This window comes from Camelus bactrianus, chromosome 14 (assembly GCF_048773025.1).
Source record: "Camelus bactrianus isolate YW-2024 breed Bactrian camel chromosome 14, ASM4877302v1, whole genome shotgun sequence".
NCBI classification, from domain to species: domain Eukaryota; kingdom Metazoa; phylum Chordata; class Mammalia; order Artiodactyla; family Camelidae; genus Camelus; species Camelus bactrianus.
In genome coordinates, this window is record NC_133552.1 from 45,649,003 (window position 1) to 45,674,112 (window position 25,110).

Here is a 25,110-nt window from a genome sequence, read left to right on the forward strand (position 1 = left end):
AAACGTGGAATTAATTATGAGAACTATGAGTGACTTTTTGGTTTTAAATACAGAAATACCAATGATCAGATCTACATTTTAGAAAAAAAATCCTGGAAAGAAGGTGGACAATAGCTTAGAAGACGGTTAAGACTGGGGTTAAGACCGCTTAAAAGGCTTTTTGCTGAGCTAAAGAAACAGCAGTGGCATACTAAGAAGTAGACATATTCAAAAGATTTAATAGCTTTTTAATAAAATTAAGAAAGTAGAATAGAATCTGTTGGGTTTATTTGCTTCAGTGAAAGTGAATAAAACAGGGGTGTGAAAAGCACAGATTGAGATATTTAAAAGCTCCTTCCATTCACATGCAGACAATGGGTTATCTGGAGCACATCCACGGGCAGGTAAACTGAAAGAGTGACTGGAATAAGTGGCAGCAAAATATAATACAAGCCTTTCAGAAAGTTATTGGTGACACATTTTAAGAAACTAAAAATTATCATTATCCTTTGGCCAGTAACTGAATATCCAGAAATCTGTCCTAAGGGACTCTAAAATATTTTTCTAAAAAATTTCAGCTCAGAGGTGTTACTATAACCTTATTAATTGTAACAAAAAATTTTAAACAATTCAAAAAGGAGAATAATTAATAAAAACCTATGGTATATCCTCTCACTGGAATAATATTCAGCTGTAAAGACAAGACTTTTGAAGAAAAAAATGCTTTTGTGCTATTTAAATTAGAAATGATTGTAATATGTTCACCAACATTTTGCAAAAATTAAAAAGAATAATAATAACTAATACAGGTGATGCAAGAAGAAAACACCACTCATATATTAGACTTGAGAAGACAAATTCCTGTAGCATTTTAAAAATGATCTGAAATATCTGTTGAAATTTAAAACATACACACTCTCTGGTCCAAATATCCTATTTCTGGGATGCTCTTATATATACACAAAAACTCCACTACATATGGCTATAAGTTTAAGAATATTTATTATAGCAAAATCCAGAAAAACCTGAAAATAACCTTAATGTCCATTAACAAAATAATGGTTGAATAAACTGTGGTTCAGCCATATTATGAAATGCTATATAGCTGTTAAACAGAATGTAGTAAATCCATACTCACTGAGCTAGTGTGTATTCATGTTGTATTGTAAAATGAGAAAAAGATGTTTCAAAGAACCGTTTGATATTTAACACAATATCACTTTTGTAAATAAGCATATGCCTATACTTCCACACATACATAGATATCTGCACGATTACTAAACCTCATTTGCTCGGGGGAGGAGTACAAGAGGCAAGGAAAACTTCTAGAAAATATAAATATATATATACTATAACATTAAGTAAGTATATAAAACATAAGATTCAGTCAGTGATATAACTGGAAATATATAAAACTTGATTAGAAGATGACAATGAAATCAATAAAAGTAAAAATGTAATTAAAGGATAGGTTTCTGTGAAAGAGTATACCAATATATATCACAGTATGAAATGATGTAAAATAACAAAATTGTACACATAGAAAAATTTTAAGAAAGTACACCAACATTCTACAGTGGTTACCTTTGGATGAAGATTTATACTGATATTTTTTCTTATTTATATTTTCTAAGTGATTCATATAATACTTTAAAAGGGTCTTTGATGTGGTATTAGAAGATCAGCTAATACTGGATTTGATTTGTCAAGTCAAGGAAATAACGGTTTTCGAGGCTTAAAAATCAACAGCAATAACTTCTCAACACTTTAAAATTAGAGAAACTATAATAAATTTGTTTTAACATTTTAATTTGTAACTATAGGAAACTTTTTTCTATCAAAATGGAATCATTTTACTCTACAGAAGATGTAGGGGGTTTTGCTATTAAAGTTTTGTGATGAACATCCCAATGCTGTGAGAAAAGCAATCAAGTTGAGGCCAGAGCTGGAAAAGAATCAAATCCAAAGGGAACAGAAGTCTACTAAACAGCCCACCATCACCAGCATCATTATCTTCACCATCACCACCATCACAACCATCAAACATTTGCCCAAGGCTTGGTACATATCAGACATTTTCATGTGTATCATTTAATCCTCATCCCTACTTATGTGAGTACACTTGTCACCTCCATTTTAAAGGTAAGGAAACTGAGGTTCAGAGTGGTTAAATTCCAGGGTCATATACCCAGTTAAGAAGCCAGGATATGAACCAAAGTCTAACATCTAAACCCATATTCTTAATCACCATGCTATATAGCTTGGCTAACTATGTAACTTATCTAAATGAGATTCTCTAGGGAGAGCGAAAGAAGGCACTGTAAGAAATATCCCAGACAGTATACATAAAACGGAAATGCCTCAGGCAAACCCAGGACGTAACTCACCCCACCTACAGCTCACAATTATGAAACCTTGATTTGACATTTAGGAGAAAAAGAAAGAAGGAAAAGTAGGCAACATTATTTGAGCCTAGTTTTCCTTACAACAGAGTGCTGAGAAGGAATATAGAGATAAGAGCACTGACATAATCACCTAGGAGTCCTGGTGACTTACACAGCTCTACTTAAAAATCACACTGAACAAGCAATCCACTTATAAAATTAATACAAGTCTCAGAGAATTTAGCTGTCAATCAACTGTCTTGAAAACAAACTAAAAATTATCACAAACACCACTGAAATAAAATCTGTAAATGAATGCCATTGGTACCTAAGAATATATATGTAAAAAAAATATTATCTGAAAGATTAATATCATAAAAAATTAAAGAAAAAGTTCCAACTTTATCAAAAAGCAGTAACCACAACACTTTTTGTGGTTTCAACAGCAAGAAAATTTTGTGTCATAAACAGCAGCTAAATTACATCAATAGGCCTGAGGCTGGTGATCAAGGCTTTAATACAAGAGCTGGGTCCTAAAATTCTAATCAACTTTAAAACAATCAACACAAACTTGGTAAACAGGATGAGACAGGTAAATCAAGTAAAATAATTTAATTTAATCTAAACCTGAAAGGTTGAAATTTCAACACAGATAAAGACAATTACTAATAAGCGTAATTACAGGCTTGCTAACTGTTAGTATCTAAAAAGTACCAAGCAGAAGCTAAGAAGAAAAAAAAAAAAAAGACAAGTATGTGTAACAGTTGGAACGTGAAAAATTTATTTGGCATTCCTGTTCCTCACAAGGACAAAACAAGACTAACAATCCTCGTTAGCCTGGTACCAAACAAGAGCCCTAGAACACTGTGCATGTGACTCAGACCTATCCAGGACCCCGAGGCAGAAATTATGAAGCATGAGGCCCAGGCTGATGTAGAAGGTCCAGGGAACAAACCTGATCATCACTGCCCTCTAGAGCAGTGGTTCTCACACTTCAGCACCATCAGAATCACCTGGAGGGCTTGTTAAACCACAGAAACAATATAATTTCCACAAATAATTAAATAATACTTTTTTTTTCACCTTTAAAAGGTTAGAGTGTATGTTTTAAAGGTCTTTGATGCATTTTAAAATAAATGGCAAAAGAAAATTCTGCAATAACAAAGTTTTGTTGAATAACCAATGCATAGACAATGTTCTTTTACTTCGGTATGCAGAAAAATACTATACCTAGAGAAGAACAGCTTTTTATAGAGGGGGAGAAAAGATTATAAGACATACAGTATTAGGCAAGTAATTAAATGTCATCATAAGGAGCTGCTATACTTTGGTAGAAACGTAAGAAATTGCTGAGTTTTGTACATCATTTCATATGGTTAAACCTAGTATTTCCAAAAAAAGAAACAACAGGTAGTAAAAGTATCTCTGACAACTAACCTTAAGCAAATAATATCATTAAAATAAAAGGAATTATCATTTAATTACCATGTGTCATAAAGACCCAGAACTTACATTTTACCCTATCCTCTACAAGACATTTAATATGTTATTTTCACATATATCTATATAATGTAAATAATAACAGTATATACATTAATCTCATTAAAAGCTCCTTTAGAGTAAGAGGCAATGATTTTATGTAAACAAAGCCAAATTAACAGCAAATATTCACTCTGTCAATTTATCAACATCGTTTATCAGACACTGTAAAGAACAATCTTCAAGTTCTAAGCATGTTTTATGACTTTAGTTTAATAAAAATAGAATTTACATGCGCTATAAATTTTATATTTATTCCATTTTATATTAAAAAAGGAAATGCCTAAAAAAGGTCTGTAATAATAGTTAAATGGGTAACAGGTTTTATCTTATGTATCAAATATAATGTCATTCTAATAAATATTTAAAGATACAATGTCACTAAATATTTCTAATCAAGATTAGAATAAAGGAATAAAATCACAGACCTTTGTAACAATTTGTCCTAACCCTAAAATTCTACTGGGCAACAATAACTTTGGTAATACTTGTATTTATCTCTGCTTGCTGGATATATGCTAAAATACTTATAATCATTGTTAAATATATTCTTCAGGCTGAGAAGTGGTCATAAACAACTAGGAAAAGATAAATAATAAGTCTATTTTTGCAATAAAATCTGCAGACTCCCCAACCTACCCTTCTGATACATAACCAGAATAAGCTTTTTCTAAAAAGAGATACATAAAGGCATAATTATGCACTGAATTGGAAGGAAGACTGATGAGACTATGCCCAGAATGATTGTAAATAATTAAGACAACAGAAATTAAAATACCAAACTAATTTGGTAATCATAGTTAAGTAGATGGGTCAAAATTTGGGTGAAGGACGGTACTTAGAACTCGTATTTTTAAAAAGCTGACATTGCTAATAGTTTTCGATACTTGGCAAATGGCACAACAATTCTTAATATGGTTGACTTATCTCATGAAACTCAACTGAATTAAATGTATGTTATTAGCACAATTGTAAATACCTTCAATATTTTCATGAATTACTAGAATGTTACTAATCTTAATTTCAATTTCTTACTAAATCAGCCTACTCTATAAAGTTTTATGTGATCTCAGTATAGGGTAAGAAAATAGCCTTTCATATACATTTTCTCTGCAGCTACATCTTACCTCTTCCTTCATCTAATCTGTGTCTCCTGATTACACGCTGCCGTTTTTCTTCTTGTCGTAACTGAAGGTGTTCTTCAATGTTAACCCCAGGTACTGGGACAGCTAGATGATTGACAATCAATCAATCAATTTTATAATAGATATGATAGAATTACATGAAATTCAAGAAAGTAAAAGCTAACAAAAACATTGTCTAAAACATAAATGATTTTTACTGCAAGAATCTTAGCAAAAAGGGAAAAAAAGATTCTCATCCCTTAAAGACACATTGTCAGTTACCATACAAGCAGTACTGCATAGTCAACTGTTATCTTAATTTGTTAACGTGTATCTAACAGGAATTGTTTAAACTATCAGAATTATTACCTAATAGAAGATCTAAAGGTATCATCTCTTTCACTGCATCAAGAATTCCTCTTTGTCTTGCCTCTTGACCATCCAATTCTCTAGCACAAGCCTTGCAACATCCACATACAGCACAGCCAGATTCTCCAGAACCACAACCACAGATCCTAAAAATAAATAAATTATTAACAAAAATCCTTCTCTTTCCTTAAAACTCCATGACACCTTTTCTGCATTCTTAAGATTAACTTAAATAAGTCAGCAATGAAATCACCCCTTCAGATCAGGATCTGTCAATCTTAAAGAAAAGATATGAATGGATGAATAATTCCAAGGTATGAATAGATATTAAAATTCCTAATAGGCATAACTGGTATATTTCTATAGAAAATACAAATGAATCCTGTTATTTTCAAAGCCACTATTAACGAAGTCTTTTAAAAGTTTTCATGATTAGTGAGGTGCCAGTAGTTCCAGTATTAAGAGGCTAACAAACAATTTGCTGCTATCTTCCAGATAAGTTAAGGAAAGTGTAGGCAGCCTTCAGTTAGTGAGCCAGCCCAGCTTGCCAGCTTCCTACGTTATGTCTCCTCACCCCGCCCTCTCCTTTACATGCCATCACTCTCATTCACTCCTTTCACGGTGTCCAGTTACCTATTCTTTCTCCTCTTCTTTGTCCTTTCCCTATCAGTTGTGAACCATGCATATGACATCTGATTATAATATAAAGAAAACAAGAACACTCCCAGAAGTTGGCTAGAGGGTCAGTAAACACTAACTTCTTGGTCACATATTTTGTAGATATAGAAGTTCTAACTTTATTTTTTGTTTGTTTTGGGGTTTTTTTGGGGGGGAGGATTAGGTTTGTTTATTTATTTCTAATGGAGGTACTGGGGATTGAACCTAGGACCTCATCATGCATGCTAAGCATGTGCTCTACCACTGAGCTATACCCTCCCCTAGAAGTCCTAACTTTAATGTTATTTGTTGGATCAGGCCTGAAAAACTTCTGCCAGCCTCACTGCACCTCTGGTTACCCAGGTTTGTGGAGGCCTAAGATGAAGGATCTACCTGGCAACAGTTTTGAAAGTCATAGTTCTAGGTATCCTGGAAATTCCTGGCTTTTAAAAGCAAGCATTACAGACCATCTGGAAGATCACTTACAACAGTAAAAACTGATATGATAATATGCCTTACTGAATTGGCCATGGGCACTATTTTAAAAATAATGTTTAATACTAAATTTATTCTAAGATCTATATGTAGTCACAATTTTATAATATTTGAAGTCATTTTTAAGTGTTTAGTGTCCTGCATATATTCCTATGTTGACTTTATTCATGTATTTATTTCTACTTCACTAATAAAGAAGTTACTGTATTTCGTTAGACATCATCCATTTAAATCTATAAATAATTACTGGAAACTGATAGTACATCACTGGGGAAAAGGATACAATGAAAAATAATTAGTTTCAGGAAGGGCCAGAGAATTCAGAAATTCATTTATGATATTTATCAGTGGCATAAGTTCAGAGATTGGGAACACTTAATTTTAAATGAAAATAGCTTGGGAGAGATCCAGAAAGATAAATTTCAGTTCTAACATTGTTTAAAAAAAAAATCACCGAATCTTTCTATATCCAACTTAAATTTAAAAATAAACAAATCAGAGGCTTAACTACAGTAAACAGAACCAAACATATACCTTTGTAGAAGGAATATTTGATAAAGAGAGCCAAAAATTTTTTAACATATTAGCATATCAAAAAATGCAAAGAAAACTTATTGTTAAAAAATTATAATATTTCAACAGCCTAAAAAAAAAATAAAACCTATTATATATGATATATTTAACAAAGTTAAATCAAATATAAACCTAGAAATATAGAAAATCAAGACACTGTTTGGGAAGAAGTACTTGATCACTAAAGAGGTATCAAACAGGGAGGTCAGAGATGAGGAGGTGGCTATTCTTATTCTGGGCTTCTCTTCACAAAATTCTCACTATTCCCCAAAGTTGGCTAATTAGCATAAATAATCTGATCTTACAAAGATCAGATCTATCATAACACAAAGATGTAAGACAACTAATTAATTATGTCTCCCAAAGATCACTCAATTATGTTACATTAGCTATAAATGGCAACACAAAAATAGGACTTGAAATTCTCTCCAACATTCTAGGGGAAAACCTGCATTCTGATTCTGCCAAACTCACATATTAACTTTAAAATGATAATAACACCAAACCCTGAGGGGGAAAAAATGGTCCAACAAGAATAAAAAGGCTAAATATAACAGGTATAATGCAACTTTAGAAGTGACAATTCCTAGAACTCCTAAAACTGCAAACAGAATAATAATTCAAAAGAAAATTATATAACCCTAATTGAGTATTCTATATGGTGCTTCATAATTCTATACAGAAACAATTCATGTTCAACAAAAATGAATAGATATTTGGCATCAAAGAATTCTTAAGAAAAGACTACAAAATGAAGCACAGCCTCAAGCATTAAAGAAATGTATGCCCTATTTTTAAATAATGAGTTAAACAAATCAAATGAAAGAAAAGCACCTTAAATAAAATAACACTGAATTGGAAATTATTATAGTAGAAAACAATGATTAAGAATTAGAAGTATATACCAATATGCCTTTATAAGAAACAACATAACAGAATACACTCTAGAATGGCTTTGGAAAGAAATGTGTTCTGCTTATATTCTACTACTATTTTATCTCTTGAGAATTAGTCATGTACTTACCCTCCAGGAACTCTGTCCGGACGCCCACTACTGACACAGCTGGCTCCGTACCCGGTACAGTCTCCACAGACGGTGCACACCATGCACTGCTCCAGCTTCCACTTGTGCATGCCCGGAGGGCACATCATGGACTTCTCGTCTTTCTCATCTAGCTCTTCTTCCAGGTCCTCATCCATTGCTGTTGCCATATTTTCAACTCCAAACCCTATTTAAAAGATCAGTTTATAATTCTGATGTAGGTTATTCCCGTGTCTAAAAAACTGGTCATTTTATTTTTCAGTTAAAAAGTTAAAACATACATAACACATACTAATCCAAGTAAATATACAAAGGAATGATAAAATGTAAAAGCAACAGAAATAAAATTTAATTTAGGGATCACTAATAAGTGTTCTTCCCATCTTCTTTCTGCAAAAAGAGGCAGTGATGGTAAGAGCATCTCTTAGCTATTACTTTGTGTCACTCACACTTCTAATTTTCTCTGATTTTAGTCCCTTGCTTTCCATCTTCACCACCAATACTTTCATTCAACACACCAACGAAAGTCTCCTAACCACACACCAAGAGTCCCTCCACTCTAGAATAACCTCCCACTGATAGTAATGAGCTTCTTAAAATATATATTTGATTCTATGACTTCACAATTTACAAATTTCAATGTCTTTTTCCCAGCGTCTTCAAAAGAACAAAACTCCTTAGCAAGATACAGTCAGTCACAATAAGGCTCCCAATTTCCTCCAATCTTTCTTCCATGCAAACTACATTCCACCTGAATCTAAATTTCCTCTGCTTTCTAAACATCCTGTCTCCTTTTACATGCTCACAGCCTTTGCCTGCCATCAAGAAGGCCCCAAAAGAGCTAAATTTGTTTTTCTTAATTTATACAAATATTAATCCTCAAATTCATTCACATACAGCTCAATGCTTAATTCTAATAATATGTCTCTATTTCCTATTCTTCATCCATACAAAATTAAAAACAGAAAACCAGAAATTGGGGTAAAGGGTATATGACAGCACTGACAGCAGTTAGAAGTAAACACTAAGAGTAAGAATGAGGTGGACACAAACTATTACCAAAACAAACAAACAAACAAACAAAAACAAAAACTACAACAAGCAAGGCAACAAAGGATAAACCTCTCTTTTCCCCCTTCAATAGCCTGAGTGCTGGGGCAAAGGATACAGTATATAAGGTGTATCTACAATTTCTCCTGATAAAGGGTCAAGTATTCTTAAGGATCACGCTTAGTTGTCAAGAACTGATTAAATTTCAGGTAGTACATGCTGTTAAACAGGAAGATATTTGCCAGACAGATTGCTGCCAACAATGGTTAAGACTGAAAACATGGGGTATAAAAGGAGCTAATAACAAAGAGCTTGAAAAATATACTTTTCTGGAATAATTCAGTCACTAAAAATGCTAAATCAAAGAAGGTGCTATTACATCTTATACAAAATTAAGAAAAACACACAAGTAAATAAGTAAGCTCATTCAGACATTAGAAATCTAAAGTATATTCAATTATTCCAGTGATATACTGTCAATCAAATAAGAAATTCAGTGGTTTTCATAATTTATAAGTATGAAATCAAAAAGCCATTTGTTTTGAAAGAATAAAATTCTTCACCATGGTGTTCTGAAAAACTACAGAAAAGATAACACAGAAATTAACATCCACACATGCAACACCTACCTTTCCCACCTTGGTTCATGGCACCAGTGTCTCGTCCACACTGTCCTTTATTATTTACACCAAATGTCCAGACTTCTCCATTCTTCATTAAAACACAAGTATGAGCTTTGCCCATAGCTACCTGAGTTACAAAATGGCCTTTCAAATCTGTTACCAAACCTACAGGAAAGATACAAATTTGGTAAGAAACAACAAAAAAGCCTTTCTGAGCCTAGTAAATCATCAGTAATGGAAAGGGACCACTTCAACATAAAACTTTCCATTTCTGGGATAAAATAACCCAACAAAATGGGAAATAGTGGCCAAAAGATAGACAAGGTATCAGTAAATTAACTTTGTAATTTTGTAATAAGCCCTCAAAATCTTAAAAGGTCATCTTCTAGACTAGGGACAAGGCTCTATTCTGGCATTAGCTCAAGCCTGCTTCTCCTGCATGCTTGCTCTAAGTGGTAGGACCGCTCAACAGTTCTTAGAAAGGTCACTGTACCTCGAACTTTCCTGACTCAAGCACAAAGGAGTCTATGAATCATGTACTTTACTTGCTTTGACCTGCCTCAGCGAAACAGAGTAGAAAACCTGCCAGAGTATTCTGAAATAACACTGTTTTTGTAGAAACCTGTGAGATTTCAAAAGCAGTATTTCTTAGGCTTTTTAAATCTACAATGTTTTTTCCACAATCCAATACATAGTTAGTTCCTAAACTTCACTTATTCATGAATTACTTTCATTATGCTTCCCATATCTTGGTATCACCCATACTATCTTGGCATTTTTGCATCAATTTTAAATTGACTAAAGTATTTTTAACCTTATCCAGCAGTAATAACTGTAGAAATCAAAGACTACTGAGTATTTCCAACATACACTAAAATAAGAACATTTTTTAAAAATTAAAGTATTTGTTTTACTTAGGTTACAAATAATATAATTCTCACATCACACTTCGGCAAAACTATTCTACATTATTAGCTCAGCTATCACCTCCTTAAGGTGACCTTTCCTTTCACCTTATACTAGCTTAGGTCTTTTGGTTAAGCGTACCTCAAAAACTCCCACTTTTAGCATTTAGCATACTTGAAAAAGGTATGTTTATATAGAAACAGTATTTATTATCATTAACAGTACTAGCTGACATGTCTTGAGACCCACGTGCCAGGCTCTGTTCTAAGCATTTCATAAGCATTATCTCCTGTAATCTTACAAGGACCGTATGAAGCAGGCAACTATCATTAGCTCCCTTTCATAGGTGGGAAAAAAATGAAAGTTAAGAAAAGCTCTGAAAAGTTAAGTAATTTAAGCTAGTTAGCCAAATAAAAAGTGACAGTACCAGGATCTGAGTCTATATCCAAAATCATTAGACCACAGTTATCTAACATTTAATTTCTATAATGCCCAACTATCTCTCAGAGCAACAAAAGAAAAGGAAAATGTCTGTCAGGTCCACCAATCCCTGAGACCCTGTTATTCCTCAATAAATACATGTTGAATAAATGCACAAGTTTCCATCAGCCTCAGCCAAGAGGATTTTTAGCAAGCAACAGTTATATTAAATATTATTTTAAAAATATACATGAACTCATCCCCAAATTTTAATATACTCTGACAGTTGAAGTCAACTGAGATTAAACATTACCACATTCAACCAACTCACAAGTCACCTAAGCACAGTTCAACTTAATAATGGGAGTGTCATAAATGTTCAACATATGTCATTTCCTCAGCATGAGACAATCGCTTAAACTTTTAATCAGAAACTTCATTAATTCTGGTTCCTTTTCTACAAAGAAATTGATGGGCTTTACATACTTACTTCATAAAAAAACCCTTCTAATTGGGTTTCCACAATCATTGTACTCATTTCTAAATGCTAGAAAGAAAATTTAGCAACCAAATATGACAAGTTTTTGAGATTAGAGTTTATAAATATAAAATTCTTTATCTGGCTAGTTCTATCCCTCACATCCACTACTTACACGTGTAGTTATCAGTCACTGAGTCACACTTAACAGGTAATTCTTGAGATTCTGACCACGCACCAGGCACTGTGCTGGGCATTGGAGATGTAACAGTAAATAAGAGAGAAAGCCCTTCTCTAACCACCTAACAACAGGGGGAGATAATTAATTCATCAATTATAAATCAGCTAAATTACGAAAATCATGTCCTCAGGGTACCACCAGGAATATGTCACATGAGCATCTAATGGAGCCTAGGGAAAGCCTTCCAGAGAAAGGAACAGCTAAGGGAGAACTGCACTGGCCAAGCCCCATGATTATCTTTGCAGGAAACTAGTGACAGTGTTCCCAGCAGGAGACAGGAAGGAATAACTAAATGTTGTAATTAGAAAGATATATGGAAAAATGTAGAGAAAGCATGCTACAAATGTTAATTTTCTAGATGTATCTTTCCAACACATAAAGTTTCATACCGGACTTTCTGTGCCTAAAAGTGAAATGGTTTTTAACTTACTTGAACTATCAGAGTAAATGGCATCTTTTCCAAACATGTACAGCTCTCCATCTTTAGAAATAACAGAACTACTTCCATTGTTGCAGGCTGTATACACCACAATCTTTCCTTCCATCTTAATTATCTTTTTAGGTTTATAAGGTTTCGACTGACGTCTGCTCTTAGCTTAAAAACAAAATTTAATTTAAGGCACCTATGCACAAACAGAAATAACGATTTATATACAAAACCTAAGGAAAAAATACATCAATTGCATTTATGATACTATTGATTGACTGACTGATTATTTATTTTCACAAAGGTCTGGGCTTCCCAACATATCAATTAAATGAGTCAACCTCAAAGACTCATCTGGCTAATTAATATGAAGGCTATCACTATCAAATCCTCTTCTTTGTAGAACACTGAAATACCCAATGGGAAACAACAATTTTCTACCAAACTCTTGGGGAGCCCAATCTCTAGATTAACTACTTACATTATCAACACCATTCCATTGTCATGTCTGTATTTAAAAAAAATTCCTTTCCTCTCAAACTCTACCTCACATGTATTCCTATGTTAGATCCTGCGAAGTAAAATTAGCTTCTCACTCATTCAACACATATTAAGTGACAGTCAGAGACTGTAAGGAAAGGAAATGCATACATGGAGAGACAGCAAATAAATTTAAATGTAGCTAATTTAAGCATTCTCTGCTCTCAAAAACTAAATCCCTGAAATGTTCAAAAGATGGGAAATATCAATCTTCCATTTCCTTAGCCAACTTAATGCTTGCATGTTCTTATGAATAAAAACATACTGCTGTATTGGGTACAATTCTGGGACTTAAAATACCATTACATTTTTTCATATAACATGTATATATAGCAACTAAGTTACCTGGTGTTCAAACAAAGGAATAACAATGTCCTCCAAATGCTAAAAGGAAAAACTGGCTGGACTGAAGTTTCTGAGATATGGTAATATATTTCATGGCTACTTTAAGGGATTTTTTTTTCTCAGAATCACTTTTATTTATACATGATTTCTACATTAGATGTTGACTTCAAACCTAATCCCCATAAGATGCTACTCCAACTGCTACAATGTATAACATACCAGAGAAGTTACAAAAAGAGAAAAATGACACTTTGAGGAAGACTGAACAGAAGTATAGAAAAGATCAGAGATAAAACTGACTATTGTTTCATTGCTTAGGAATGCTTCCATCATAGAGAAATAACACCAAGAACAAAGTTCCACTAACTGACACTATTACATAATTTACATAAAGTTTATTTCATTCTGAAATATATATTCCTTCCAAAATTTTGGATTACCTAAAATAATATATTGGAATGAGTTTTTTAAAAAAAATAACACCGACTGGCATAACAAATGAATAGCCATGTATGTATAAAGCATATAAAAATTCATGAATATGAACTTCAGTATGAAATCAGCACAGTTCTTTAATGAAGAGTACACCTCAACCATTAACTGAATATTCCCCAATATAAAATCTTCTATTAACTTGGGGAGGTTAGCACTGTTGAAATTGATACACCTTATGTTAATAAATTATACACTATTCTTATTGAATAGTCAACTTACTTGACTCTCCGTCTTCTCCTTTACTAGCAGATCCTGTAAAGAATATGCTTCCATCTTCTGCAACTAAAAGGGCATGAGAGCCATCGTGTCCAACTGAGAAGTGTACAATCTTTGGAGATTTCGTAATTGGTAGCTCAACCCACTTTCCTGCTGAAGGTCCGCCTTGTTTGATTCCAAGACTCTGGTATTTGCCAGTGTAATATATCTTATATATATTAAAAAAAAAAAGAGAAGGAATTATAGTATCTTTTGGAGTAGTGCACCAGGTTTCACATTACAGAAAAAAAAAAAAAGACTTCCATATTTTATTGAAAAACAAAAATAATAAGAACCCAAGCTCCTTTTTAATACTATTCAACTTCTGAGAGCTGAGCAGGAGAGAAATAAGCATATTTTTTCAAAAATACATAGCTCATAGTATTTTTTTCATATCTACTCAGGATATTTATAACTTTTCATAAGCACCCTGAGTAGATATATTTCTATCTTGAATTACGAAATATATTCAGAAATATATTTCATAAATACACTCCAACACACAACAGCTGGAAATTCAAAAAATTCTCAATTCATTTTGCCCAGAGTAAAAAGCCTTACATACAAATATATTGGATTTCCCTCATAATTTTAATTTTTAGCATTATTTTAACTATCTTACTTTATCTTCATACCCACGAGGTAAGAAAGAAGCTTCCATCTCTATGGATAGACTTCCATAATCTATAGCTTAATTTTAAACGCTCCTACTGCCCCCAGTTTGTAGCCTATATGTCTGCACATTTACAAAAATTTGCAATGTATATTCCATTCATCAAAATAAACACAAAATGTCAATTCACCTCAACTCAAAAATTATAAAGAGAGCTCCATAATAAAGTTAAACATCTGTAAAAAATGTTATATTTTATAAAGTTTATAAAGTTTTATACTCTTAAATCTCATAATTTTCTTTTATGCTATTTCAACATGAACAAAACTGAATTATATTAAAAATTAAATCAAACATGTGAACTACGTAAGGTAATCAACTGATTGTACCAACTCTCTCTTAAAGCAGATGTTAACTTTTAATTCTGAAGAGTAACTTACCTTTCCATTTGCTGTTTTCATTAATGCAAACTCTCGTCCTGCACCAAGAATTGCTGATTCCTCATCAAATCCTGTACCTGATAATACAACAAGACTAATAAGTACTATTATATTTTAATACTAGTAATTTCAAGCACAACTTGTAGTATTTTGAGTAATGAACAAGTCAATTCAATTAACACCACTCAAAAACAAACTGATACAATATGCCATATGGGTCAATTAAAAAAAATCTATTACAGTAGCTACACTACTGAAAGGAAAGATAGTCAGCATAAGCTTAATTTCTTTCAAATTAGTGCCAAATTAGTTTTTTAAGTATGAAAAAAAATTGTTTAGATTCACGTCAGCAAAATTCCTTGAATTAATGAAAGATTAAATTTTTATTGGGCATTGAGTAGCTGTCAGATGGCGTTACAGAATGCATGAACTTTTTCTTATTTGATCCTCACAAATCTACTGCCTGGTTTGCAAATGAACAAATATAAAGCTTGGTGAGGTTAAGTCTCAACACAGAGTCACTTAGGCTTGAATAATGCCATACAAATATTTGAATTAAGGTATTTCAGATTCTCTGTTCCATGTTTTTTTTTCTACAGAAGAACATTTCATACAGTTACTCCATGAATTTGGATATATATACACAGATCCTTATGCATAATTTCAAAATGTGAAACAAGTAAATAATTATATATAGCACATTTTATGAGTTTGTCCAACTGCACAAACTACTGAGTTTACAGGAGTTTTAAATTTAAAAACTATTAAGTTCAATCCAGTATTTTTCTATTAAAAAAAACAAAAATATTACATAATTAAATAAAATACACGAAGTAAATCACTAATGTCAAGTTTAATAAATTTAATGAGATAGCAGTCCAAAAGGTGAGTCTTGCAAAGATTCCCACAAGTTAAGAAATGGGACTGTTAAACCAGGAGTAGTAAGGCAAACCAAAATTGAGACCCTCACGGGAACTTGTAATCTTGTCTACTACTACGACACTGCAATAGTAATTATACTAGGTCCACAAAATACTCTGTGGACATCTGTATTTCAGAATCCAAATGAAAGATTATTAAATCAATTTGTTAGGCTAATTGCCATTTTCACAATCTATGAGATAACTCTATGGCTATCCTGAAAATCTGTTCAAATAAAATTAAAGGCTCCAATGAGAAAACTATGTATATATTGGAGTAACATTTACAATAGAAATTCTCATAATTTTAAATAATTGAATAAAGATGGAGCATATAAACTAATGATGTTCCCAAGTGTTGTCTATCTATAATTCTTATCAAAGTTTATTTTCTTTTGCTCAATTCAAAATGAAAATGAAAATTATTAGAGTATCTCTAGCTAAAGGCCATATGTCCTGGTTACTTATACCTATTAACTCATAAGTGTGCTTTAAAGTAACAGATAGCAAGACAGCTACCTAACAAGCTAGACTGCTGAAAGTACAATGTTAGTCTTCAAGAGAATAAAGAATCTTAAAATTAAAATATGGGAGAGAGGCTTATTTGACCATCTTACTTATAATATGCAAGTCCTTTTCCAGGTCAAACAGTGAGATACCACAGGCATGTAAGCATTTTCTGGCCAGTTTAAGTTGTAATTCTTGTTGTAGCACAGGCTCAGTGCTTGTGGCAAATATTCTGACAACAAAGCCATCCTAAAAGAAAGAAAACATCCACAGTATTATGTTGCATGAATTGGTGTTTTAAGGCTCTATATTCCATCTATTAAAAATCAAATAACTTACGAGAAAAGGATTCCATTTATACCAGCTACTCATGACTCAGAATACTCACATCTCTTGAAGCAGCTATCTGATTAATATATTCTCCATCAGTGAATAAAATATTTTGACCTTCAGTGTGGCAATCTGTACAAGAGGAAGAAAAAGTAATTACATTACAATATAAATAAATACCTCACAAAATGACTTTACTCCTCTGTTGAAGTCAGAATGAAAGTTTTCCACATAATAAGGATAAACTTAAACTCAAATGGAGACTGTGCTTTTTAATAAAGAGTTACAAATTAGCAGAAATTAAATAATTCAACTAATAATACTTATTACATTTTGTGCTTACATTTCTAAATCTTCCATGATCAAGGACCTGAGAGCCCACATAATTTCAAAATGAATTAGTATTCAATACATTCTGATAATAAACATGCACCACGATGAACAAAACTATAATGCTGTTATAATCATTTCAATACAGTCACATGCAATGTAGGCAACACTCTACCTTCAGACATACATCACAGTCATTAGTGTCATAGAAAAATACAAATAGACCTAAAGCTTCTGCATTTGAGGTCTACAGTGTCCAACTACAGATATCCCTTGCTTTATAAAACAGAACTGAGTGTACAGTTTTCACTTAAGTTTAATGCCTATTCCCAGTATTTTTAGCTTTTAGTGTGCCATACACTTTGAAAATGTTCATCCTTCATAGAACATATAAATCTATGCTTACATGTTTCTTTTTGTCTGAAAGTGCTTATATATTTTGGTTGGAATGCCATGCTTTCTCAAGACTATATATTTGTGAAACAGTGAACTACATACTTGGATCAAAATAATGCACAAATACAATTATAACAAGGGATACCAGTATTACAGAAGGACCACTGGGACATGTGTTAGTGACTGCTACAAAATAACATAAAACTACAAGCAAAATCAACATCTAACTATAAACTGTATTCTTTTGGAAAAACAAATGTCCAGCAAGCAAGTATAAAAGCACACACACTTCCCAAAATAACTGTAGAGAACTAGGATGAACCTCTCCATTAATTACAACACCAAAAAAAAAATAATATTTCATTTCTAGTTGCACCTGAATCAACAAAACACAAAATTCTAGTTTTGGAATGCAGTAATGGAGCCCACCCAAATAAGCTGGATTACTCTGTATCTTTGCCCAGGAGCTTCATACTAGCATACTTCCTTATTACAAATATGCAAAACACAGGCAGACCCTTACCAAATAGAGAATTCAGTGATCACAAACTGGAAATAGAAACTGGGAGACAAGGCCCACTGGTAGCCCAAGAGACTTGGTAATCAAAGAGAGGAGAAATCGAAAGAAAGAGTTCCTAGTCCACTGTACAGAATACAAAGAGGCACAAGAAAGATGCTTCTCAAGCTCTAAGCAGTAAGATTTTAAACTAAAAAGCAAAGAAGAAAAACTCATTATAATCTCAGATAAATGCAGGGGTGAGGAGTGAAGCGGCGCAAGAAGAGGAGCAAAAATCCTCATGAGCTGAGGCAACCTGTCACCAGACACAGAGATTAAACGACATAGGATACAATATAAAAGATATGCAACACATATGAAGGCTAAAATGACAATTAATAGGAAAAAAAGTATGTTTTCAGTTCATCACTGCTGAACTGAAAATAACTTATTTATAAACTAGACTGTCAAGACAAGCTGGAACATGAAGCTCAAGGAATCATCAGATTTCTGTCCATTTTAAACACAGTATCATCACCATCGATAAACCTGACGGTTCACTTCTGCTCCTTCTTGATGGGAAAGCTACAGAGCAGAGTTGCTCCTAGCTAGAGGGGAAAAAAGTACTGTTAAAGAAACTGCCGTCCAGGTCAAAGAAAGGGAAAAATGACAAGAGGCTTTTAGGCTTGAGGGCAAGTCTTCCTCCTGCATGACTTCAAAAAGATTTTTTCTTTATCTTTTCTGTATCCGCCATGTAACATTTTAAGACAGTATCTTCAGGAAAATATCAAGAAATATCTGCTCATTCAGAAGAGATGGAACTGTCTTCACCCAGCTTGGTTCATTCTTCACCATGAATATGGTACATATTTGTGAAACACAGAAAGCCACACTCGTATTGTTAGAAGTTGCATTTTATATTAAGTGATGCAGAAGGATTTAAACTGAGTAAGAACATTAAGTCATATTTTATTGTGGTAGAATAAATAAAACAGCTTTAGGTAGACCATTTCCAAATGGTCTTTCTCAGCCACAATCTCTCTTAAATGATCTGGGTTTTTCAGAAGTAAATCCTTTACATTAGTATCCATCTGCTGGGGAGCGGGGCTTAAGAATTTCTTCTTCCAAGACATCCGAAAATGACGTGCACAAAGACAGAGTGATAAGGATACTTAATGCAAATTTACATTGCAAAAAACTGGAAGAGACTGCCATTCCAATATATTAACCAATGGAATATATTTTATAACATTAAAATTATGTTACAGAAGACTGTTTAACGACCTGGAAACATATTCAGAATATTAAGTAAAAGGGATTGGTTAAAAAAGCAATATGTAGCAATATGACGACATTCATACAAGTATATATATAATAGATGTAGACAAAAGAAAGGACATTCATCAACATGTTAATAGTATTTATAGATGAGAGGTGGGGACAATTAATTTTGATTTTGTTTTGCTTACATAATACTTTTACAATAAATATTTTTACTTTTAAGGTATGTACATATATGGGGGTACATGTTACTATTTTAAAATATTTATTATTATTATTATTATTATAAATTATCATTATCATCATCATCAAGACCAGAGACATGGCCTGGGAATTGTGATGATTAAAAAACAAACAAAAACCCTGTAGATATATCTGAAAACAGATAGTTATTTACAAAATGGCTTCAATAAGTTATCTTTTCCAAGTAGCTTTATTTGTGAAACACTTTTGTGACATTTACCTTAGCATAGTGTCATGTACATTAACTTGGATATATGTATATATAGCAATATTGAAATGTTTGATAAAGTTATAAAAATATCTTAAAAATAAACAAGCAGCTAGGGGACAATTATCCTTCTCAATGTGTTCTTCAAAAGAAGTTCTCAATCGATTTCAGATGGCCAAATGCCTAGAAGTAATATTGCTTCTTACCATGAAATTGTTGATAGATACAATAAACATTCAAGATTTTAGTATAAACAAACTCCTTTAGAATGTATTAAAAGTATAAGCAAAGTGCCTTCCAGTGGAGAATATATTATGCATTTGCCCAGTGTTCCACAAAATTTAAGATCCACTGCCTCAGAATTTAGACAGCAGTGATTTGAATGATACATACATATGTACAACCACAAAATTAAAGGAAAAGAATTGTGTTTAAAGTGTCTTATCAGAGTATTATTAAAAAGTATAAATGATAGAATTTTTAAAATTTCTAACCCCCTCTAAAATTCCTGTCTTTGAAAACCCTTTAAATAAAGAAGAAAACTCAAAAGTATACTGTTGTTAAAGTAAAACTAAATAGAAGGTTCTTTACACCAAGGTTATTTGAGAGCCAGAATTGTGGCTTCATTAAGAGCAACAAAGTGGAATCACCCCACTAATTCAGGAGCTGAACAGTCCTGGCAGGGTGAGGGTGGGGGATCAGGCTACAGAATTTGAGCAAAAATCTGAAAACAAGTATCAAAACACTTTATATTTATTACGGTATCTGTTTTTCTCACATGCATTAATTTTATACAGACTATAAAATGTTTTGCATGTTAAGATTCTTTCTAACTCATTTGTAAGCAAGCACGGTTCCCTGCTAATCATTCTTTGTATGTCTAAGTGGCCTAACATGCACATCTCTTAAAATCACCTGTGAATAAAACAGACGATTAATTGAGTAACTTACCTGGTAACATTACAGTACCATCTTGTTCCAGTGTTTCAGGGCTTATTCTTATGGCTGTCATGCTGTGGTTATTCACATCTCTATACAATAAATAACCCTAATAACAACAAAAAATTTTGCTATGTTATATATTAAAATATTTGTTCAATACACACTTAGCAGGAAAAGTAGCCATACAGGTCTGTATTACAGTTTTTTTGAGGTACAATAATGTATCAATATTGGTATCTAAAATAGATTAAAGATTTAAAATATGAGAACATGAGTATAGTTTAATGAGAAGAGGAAATAGACATAACTGGGTATCAATTTAACCGATTATATGCTCAGATACACACATTAGATACACCACTCACGACTATAATAATACTTTGTTCAGAATTATTATATCACTTGTCAAGTAAATAATAGAAATGAATGCTGCTACTTTCAAAAATATTTTAAGGAAAAACAACAAATATTGAGATTAATATTTAAAAATGAATAGAGTACTGGTTTTAGATAGCGTGATATATCACTGAACATAATTCTGTAATAAGTAATGTATTTCCCATGACATTATTCCTTAGATATAATGTAGTATAGCAGTGGCAAATAAAAATCTGGTATTTTAAACCAGGCTAACTTTTAAGAGACAATTACGGAGTAATTAATTTGACATTTAAAATTTAATTTCAAATTCTCCCTCAAAGTTGATAATAGTAAGATTGTTTTTCATATAACAATTTTTAAAATTTTCAGAATGCTTTCAACTATCTTCTTTCATCTGATGCTGACAACAAACTGTTGTCACGGACATCTTTATTCCTTATTTTTCCACAAGGAACTTGGGCTTCACTTCTCAGGCACAGAAATAAACACTTCTTTCCTTTTGACCATCATTCATCTGCTTCATGGATCTGATTGCTGGCACTCATTTGGCCATGTTAGTCATGTGATAAGATCACAGCATTAACAGAGTGACATGGGCCAAGCTCTTCTCTCTAGTCGATGATACTTTGCATGATCCTCCATGCAGGTGGCTACCTACTGGACAGGCCACACAATGTTCCCTGGAAGGTACTGATTGAAACTTAGAACATGAAAGTTTGTAACAAAAAGCTCTAATCTGGCTTTGGGTCACAGCTGAATTCCCAATTAAGATTTGCAAATGATAAAGACGGCCTTTTGATTCTTATCTAGAGGCTAACTTAAACAAGAACTCCAACAGAAGACATATTTATTCCCATTTTACAGCTAAATCACAAGTTGTCCACAGTCACACAGCAGTAAGAAGCAGGGCCAGACCTAAAAGTAAACTGCTTATGAATTCTAAGTCAATGTCCTTTACACTACACCATATCATTGTCATAGTCAAATTATTAAAAATATGCCATATCTGTTTAAATAGAAGTGATATTATTTATTGATTAAACAAGAAGGAGCCACAAATTTTAAAAGACAAGAAGAAAAGTTTGGTTTATTGTGTATATTCTCCTACCTGAGCATATCCTAACCAAGATTTTTTTTCTTTTCTGTTTCTGATGCGAGATGTAGAATTATATATGTGGCCCTGCAAAACAACCAAAGTTAGTTCTGTCAACACTTTCAGAATTAATAATCAGTGAAAAATAACACAAGTGGATGAATGACATTTAATACAGATGTTTCCATTATGATTTTCAAAACAATACGATGTCAAAATTAGATGGTACTCTAAAATTAAAGCCTGAAACAAACAGAACACAATTCAATATGGATATAACTGCCACCGTGATTAAGAACTGTAAGGAATCACATTACCCTAACTGTTCCACTGTATCCAGAGCCTATTTTGTATAATCCATCCTTGCATAACAGATAAAGGAAAAATCCATCATTCTGAAGTAGACATTGATCATCTTCATCAACAGATATTTCTTTTAATGGCCACTTGTGCATTAAAGCTGCTTTCTTAATGCCATTGCTAAACCAGTCCTGAATTTGAATTTTTCCCACCAACACTGCCTGTACACTTCTCTGTAGTGAATTTAGTATCATTGGCACCTATTCAAAAGAGAAGAACACATAAAGACATTTTTAAATGTCTCACACACAGACAAAAATAAAGATACTTTATTAATATACCATCATTTATAAGAAACTAAATTATTAAGAACGAGGTTTGGCATGTCAGGAAAAAGTATCAAAATGCTGTATGTGAAACTGAAGTACTTCAGAAACAAATCAATTAACGGAAAACTATAAACAACCAATCAAAAATATAGTAGAAGGATATCATATCCTTTTCTTTCTACAGGGGAAAGATATTTAGGAACTATCAAGGAATTTCATACTTGAGATTTCAGAGCAAGTGGGAGGTGGGGGAGGGTGGAGAGACAACGTAAAGAGGAGGCAGTAGTGCTGACACAAAGACCAGGTTAAAGATTTAAATTCTGCCAAATTTCACTTTTTTACCTTTCATGCCACAGAGTTAAACACACATGTACCTCAGCTCAAACACCTTAGATTATTACATATCAACCTTGGACAGATCAAACTACTGTACTGAGCGAGAAAAAGCAGGGAATTCCTATCGACAGAAATTGAGATGAAATTGCAACTTGGCATCTTATCGATTTCTAAACGGCTGGAGATATGAAATACCTGAATAGTTTGGCAAGCATGGCTGCCATTGTTGGTGAGGATAGCAGAGATGGCCTGAAGTGTCCTTCCTGTTTCTCCCCAAGCAGCCACCAGGCTAAAGAGACAAGCACAGGAAAGTGCTGTCAGAGACTGTCCTGTGCTGTCATTCATTCCAGTACTTCGCACGGTGATTTCCAAAAGAAGCTGGAAGAGAGACTCTGCGGATAAAACAGAATTTAATTATATTCACTGGACATACAGAACACTATATGGTATTTGTTTGTTTGCCTGTTTGTTTATACCTTGCTTCATTATCAAAAAATAATTAAGGCAGCCACAGCACTTACTTTGCGTTAGAGTTCCTTTCTAGTTACCCCTTTCCCCACCAAAGTCAGAATATTTATATAAAAAGGGCCTTAGAGAATATTTAGTTCAATTCCTTATTTTTGTAAGTGTTTTCATTTGTATTCCATTTTCAACAGAATTTATCCAAGATGATTTAAAAGAAACCTACTTTGAGTTTGAATTCACATATTCAAGAAATAGCCTACCAAGTGGTAAAAGACTACTCACTGCACTTTTGACTTTCTAGATTGAGAAAAATATGTTAAATTATCCAGAAAATTATGTATTTATTTGCAAAATAACAGAATACGTAAAACATATACAATAATTTGTTTTAGTATAAAATTGGCTTTATTGCTAATGTAACAGCAGTTCACACTTGTAATTCATTTTATACACTAGGAAAAAAAAAACCTCCAAGTCAATAGGATAGCTATCCCTTTTAATGGATAATGAAGCTGAGACACAAAGAGGTTAAAAGATTTTCCCTAAATCATAAAGCCATGTCACAGCAAAGATGGAAAAATAATACATGAACGTTCTATGTCTATCACAGGTCTCCACACGAAACTCTACCCCAGATTGAATCAATAAACTTCTGGGTGTTTCTTGTAAACAAGGGAAGGGGGATTTGAAATCCTTAAGAAGCGCACAGTCAGAGACAGAGAGAGAGAAAAATTGAGGAAGATGAAAAGAGGGGAAGAAAAGGGGAGGGAAGGAGGAAAGCAAGAGAGAGAATTGATGCTACTCTCTGAAAACTAAAAGGCCATCTGTGGTTTCTTTGTTAACGCACAGAAACCAGTCTTCCTCTACCTGGTCCCCATCTTCCATATCTAATCTCTAAGTAAGTTTTGCCAATTGTACTTCCTAATTAACTCCTCCATCCCTTGCATCTCATCAGCATCTCCCGAGCCATGCTATCTATCACCATCTCTTAACTGGACTACTAAAAAGTGTTCATAAATTAGCTCCTACAATTCATTTTTGCTCCCTTACAGCCAAATAAAATTTTTAAACCAAAAACCTGGTATTCTATTTAAAATTCATTCAGTCCTTTGTTAATTCCTCCCTGCCCATCTTCCTACTTTCCTTTTTCCCTTTCTTCTTCACTCCCGTGTACATCCCTCAGTCTTTCCTTTTTTCCATCTAACCTTCCCTCTACCTTTCCAACTATCCTTCCTTCCCTCCATCCTTTCATCTTTCTTTCTTCTAGCTTGACCATCCTTCCTTCCATCATTATCTTTCTGCTCATTCATCTTTTAGTGATTTAGCCACTATTTCCTGAATTCTTCCTGAACATCAAGAACTATTCTAGGTTGGGGTAGCACACTGGCAAAAAAGACAAAGAATATCTCTGCCATCAAAAAGGTTAGATTCAAATGGAAGAAAACAGTTTAAGACTATAAAGAATTTTTACTTAACCATAAGGAGACAGTGACATTCAATTCCTCCTAGAACGATAACCAGACTCCTTTAACACAGCCTATAAAGCGCCACGCGATCT

The 25,110-nt window shown here is 33.1% G+C and overlaps 1 protein-coding gene across 5 annotated transcripts in view; it reads right to left on the reverse strand.

The window, feature by feature from the left end:
* The window catches only part of MYCBP2 (MYC binding protein 2), a 225,959-nt gene that overhangs the window by 158,972 nt on the left and 41,877 nt on the right, over window positions 1-25,110 (reverse strand). For all 5 annotated transcript variants that reach the window (XM_074378365.1, XM_074378366.1, XM_074378367.1 and 2 more), the window contains exons 5-17: window positions 23,283-23,479; window positions 22,440-22,682; window positions 22,138-22,209; window positions 20,658-20,754; window positions 16,811-16,884; window positions 16,533-16,671; window positions 14,996-15,072; window positions 13,907-14,111; window positions 12,311-12,475; window positions 9,842-10,000; window positions 8,145-8,349; window positions 5,396-5,541; window positions 5,030-5,131 (exon numbers count right to left, since the gene is read on the reverse strand). In XM_074378365.1, coding sequence (XP_074234466.1) covers window positions 5,030-5,131; window positions 5,396-5,541; window positions 8,145-8,349; window positions 9,842-10,000; window positions 12,311-12,475; window positions 13,907-14,111; window positions 14,996-15,072; window positions 16,533-16,671; window positions 16,811-16,884; window positions 20,658-20,754; window positions 22,138-22,209; window positions 22,440-22,682; window positions 23,283-23,479 — 1,881 coding nt within the window. The remainder of the gene's footprint in view (window positions 1-5,029; window positions 5,132-5,395; window positions 5,542-8,144; window positions 8,350-9,841; window positions 10,001-12,310; window positions 12,476-13,906; window positions 14,112-14,995; window positions 15,073-16,532; window positions 16,672-16,810; window positions 16,885-20,657; window positions 20,755-22,137; window positions 22,210-22,439; window positions 22,683-23,282; window positions 23,480-25,110) is intronic.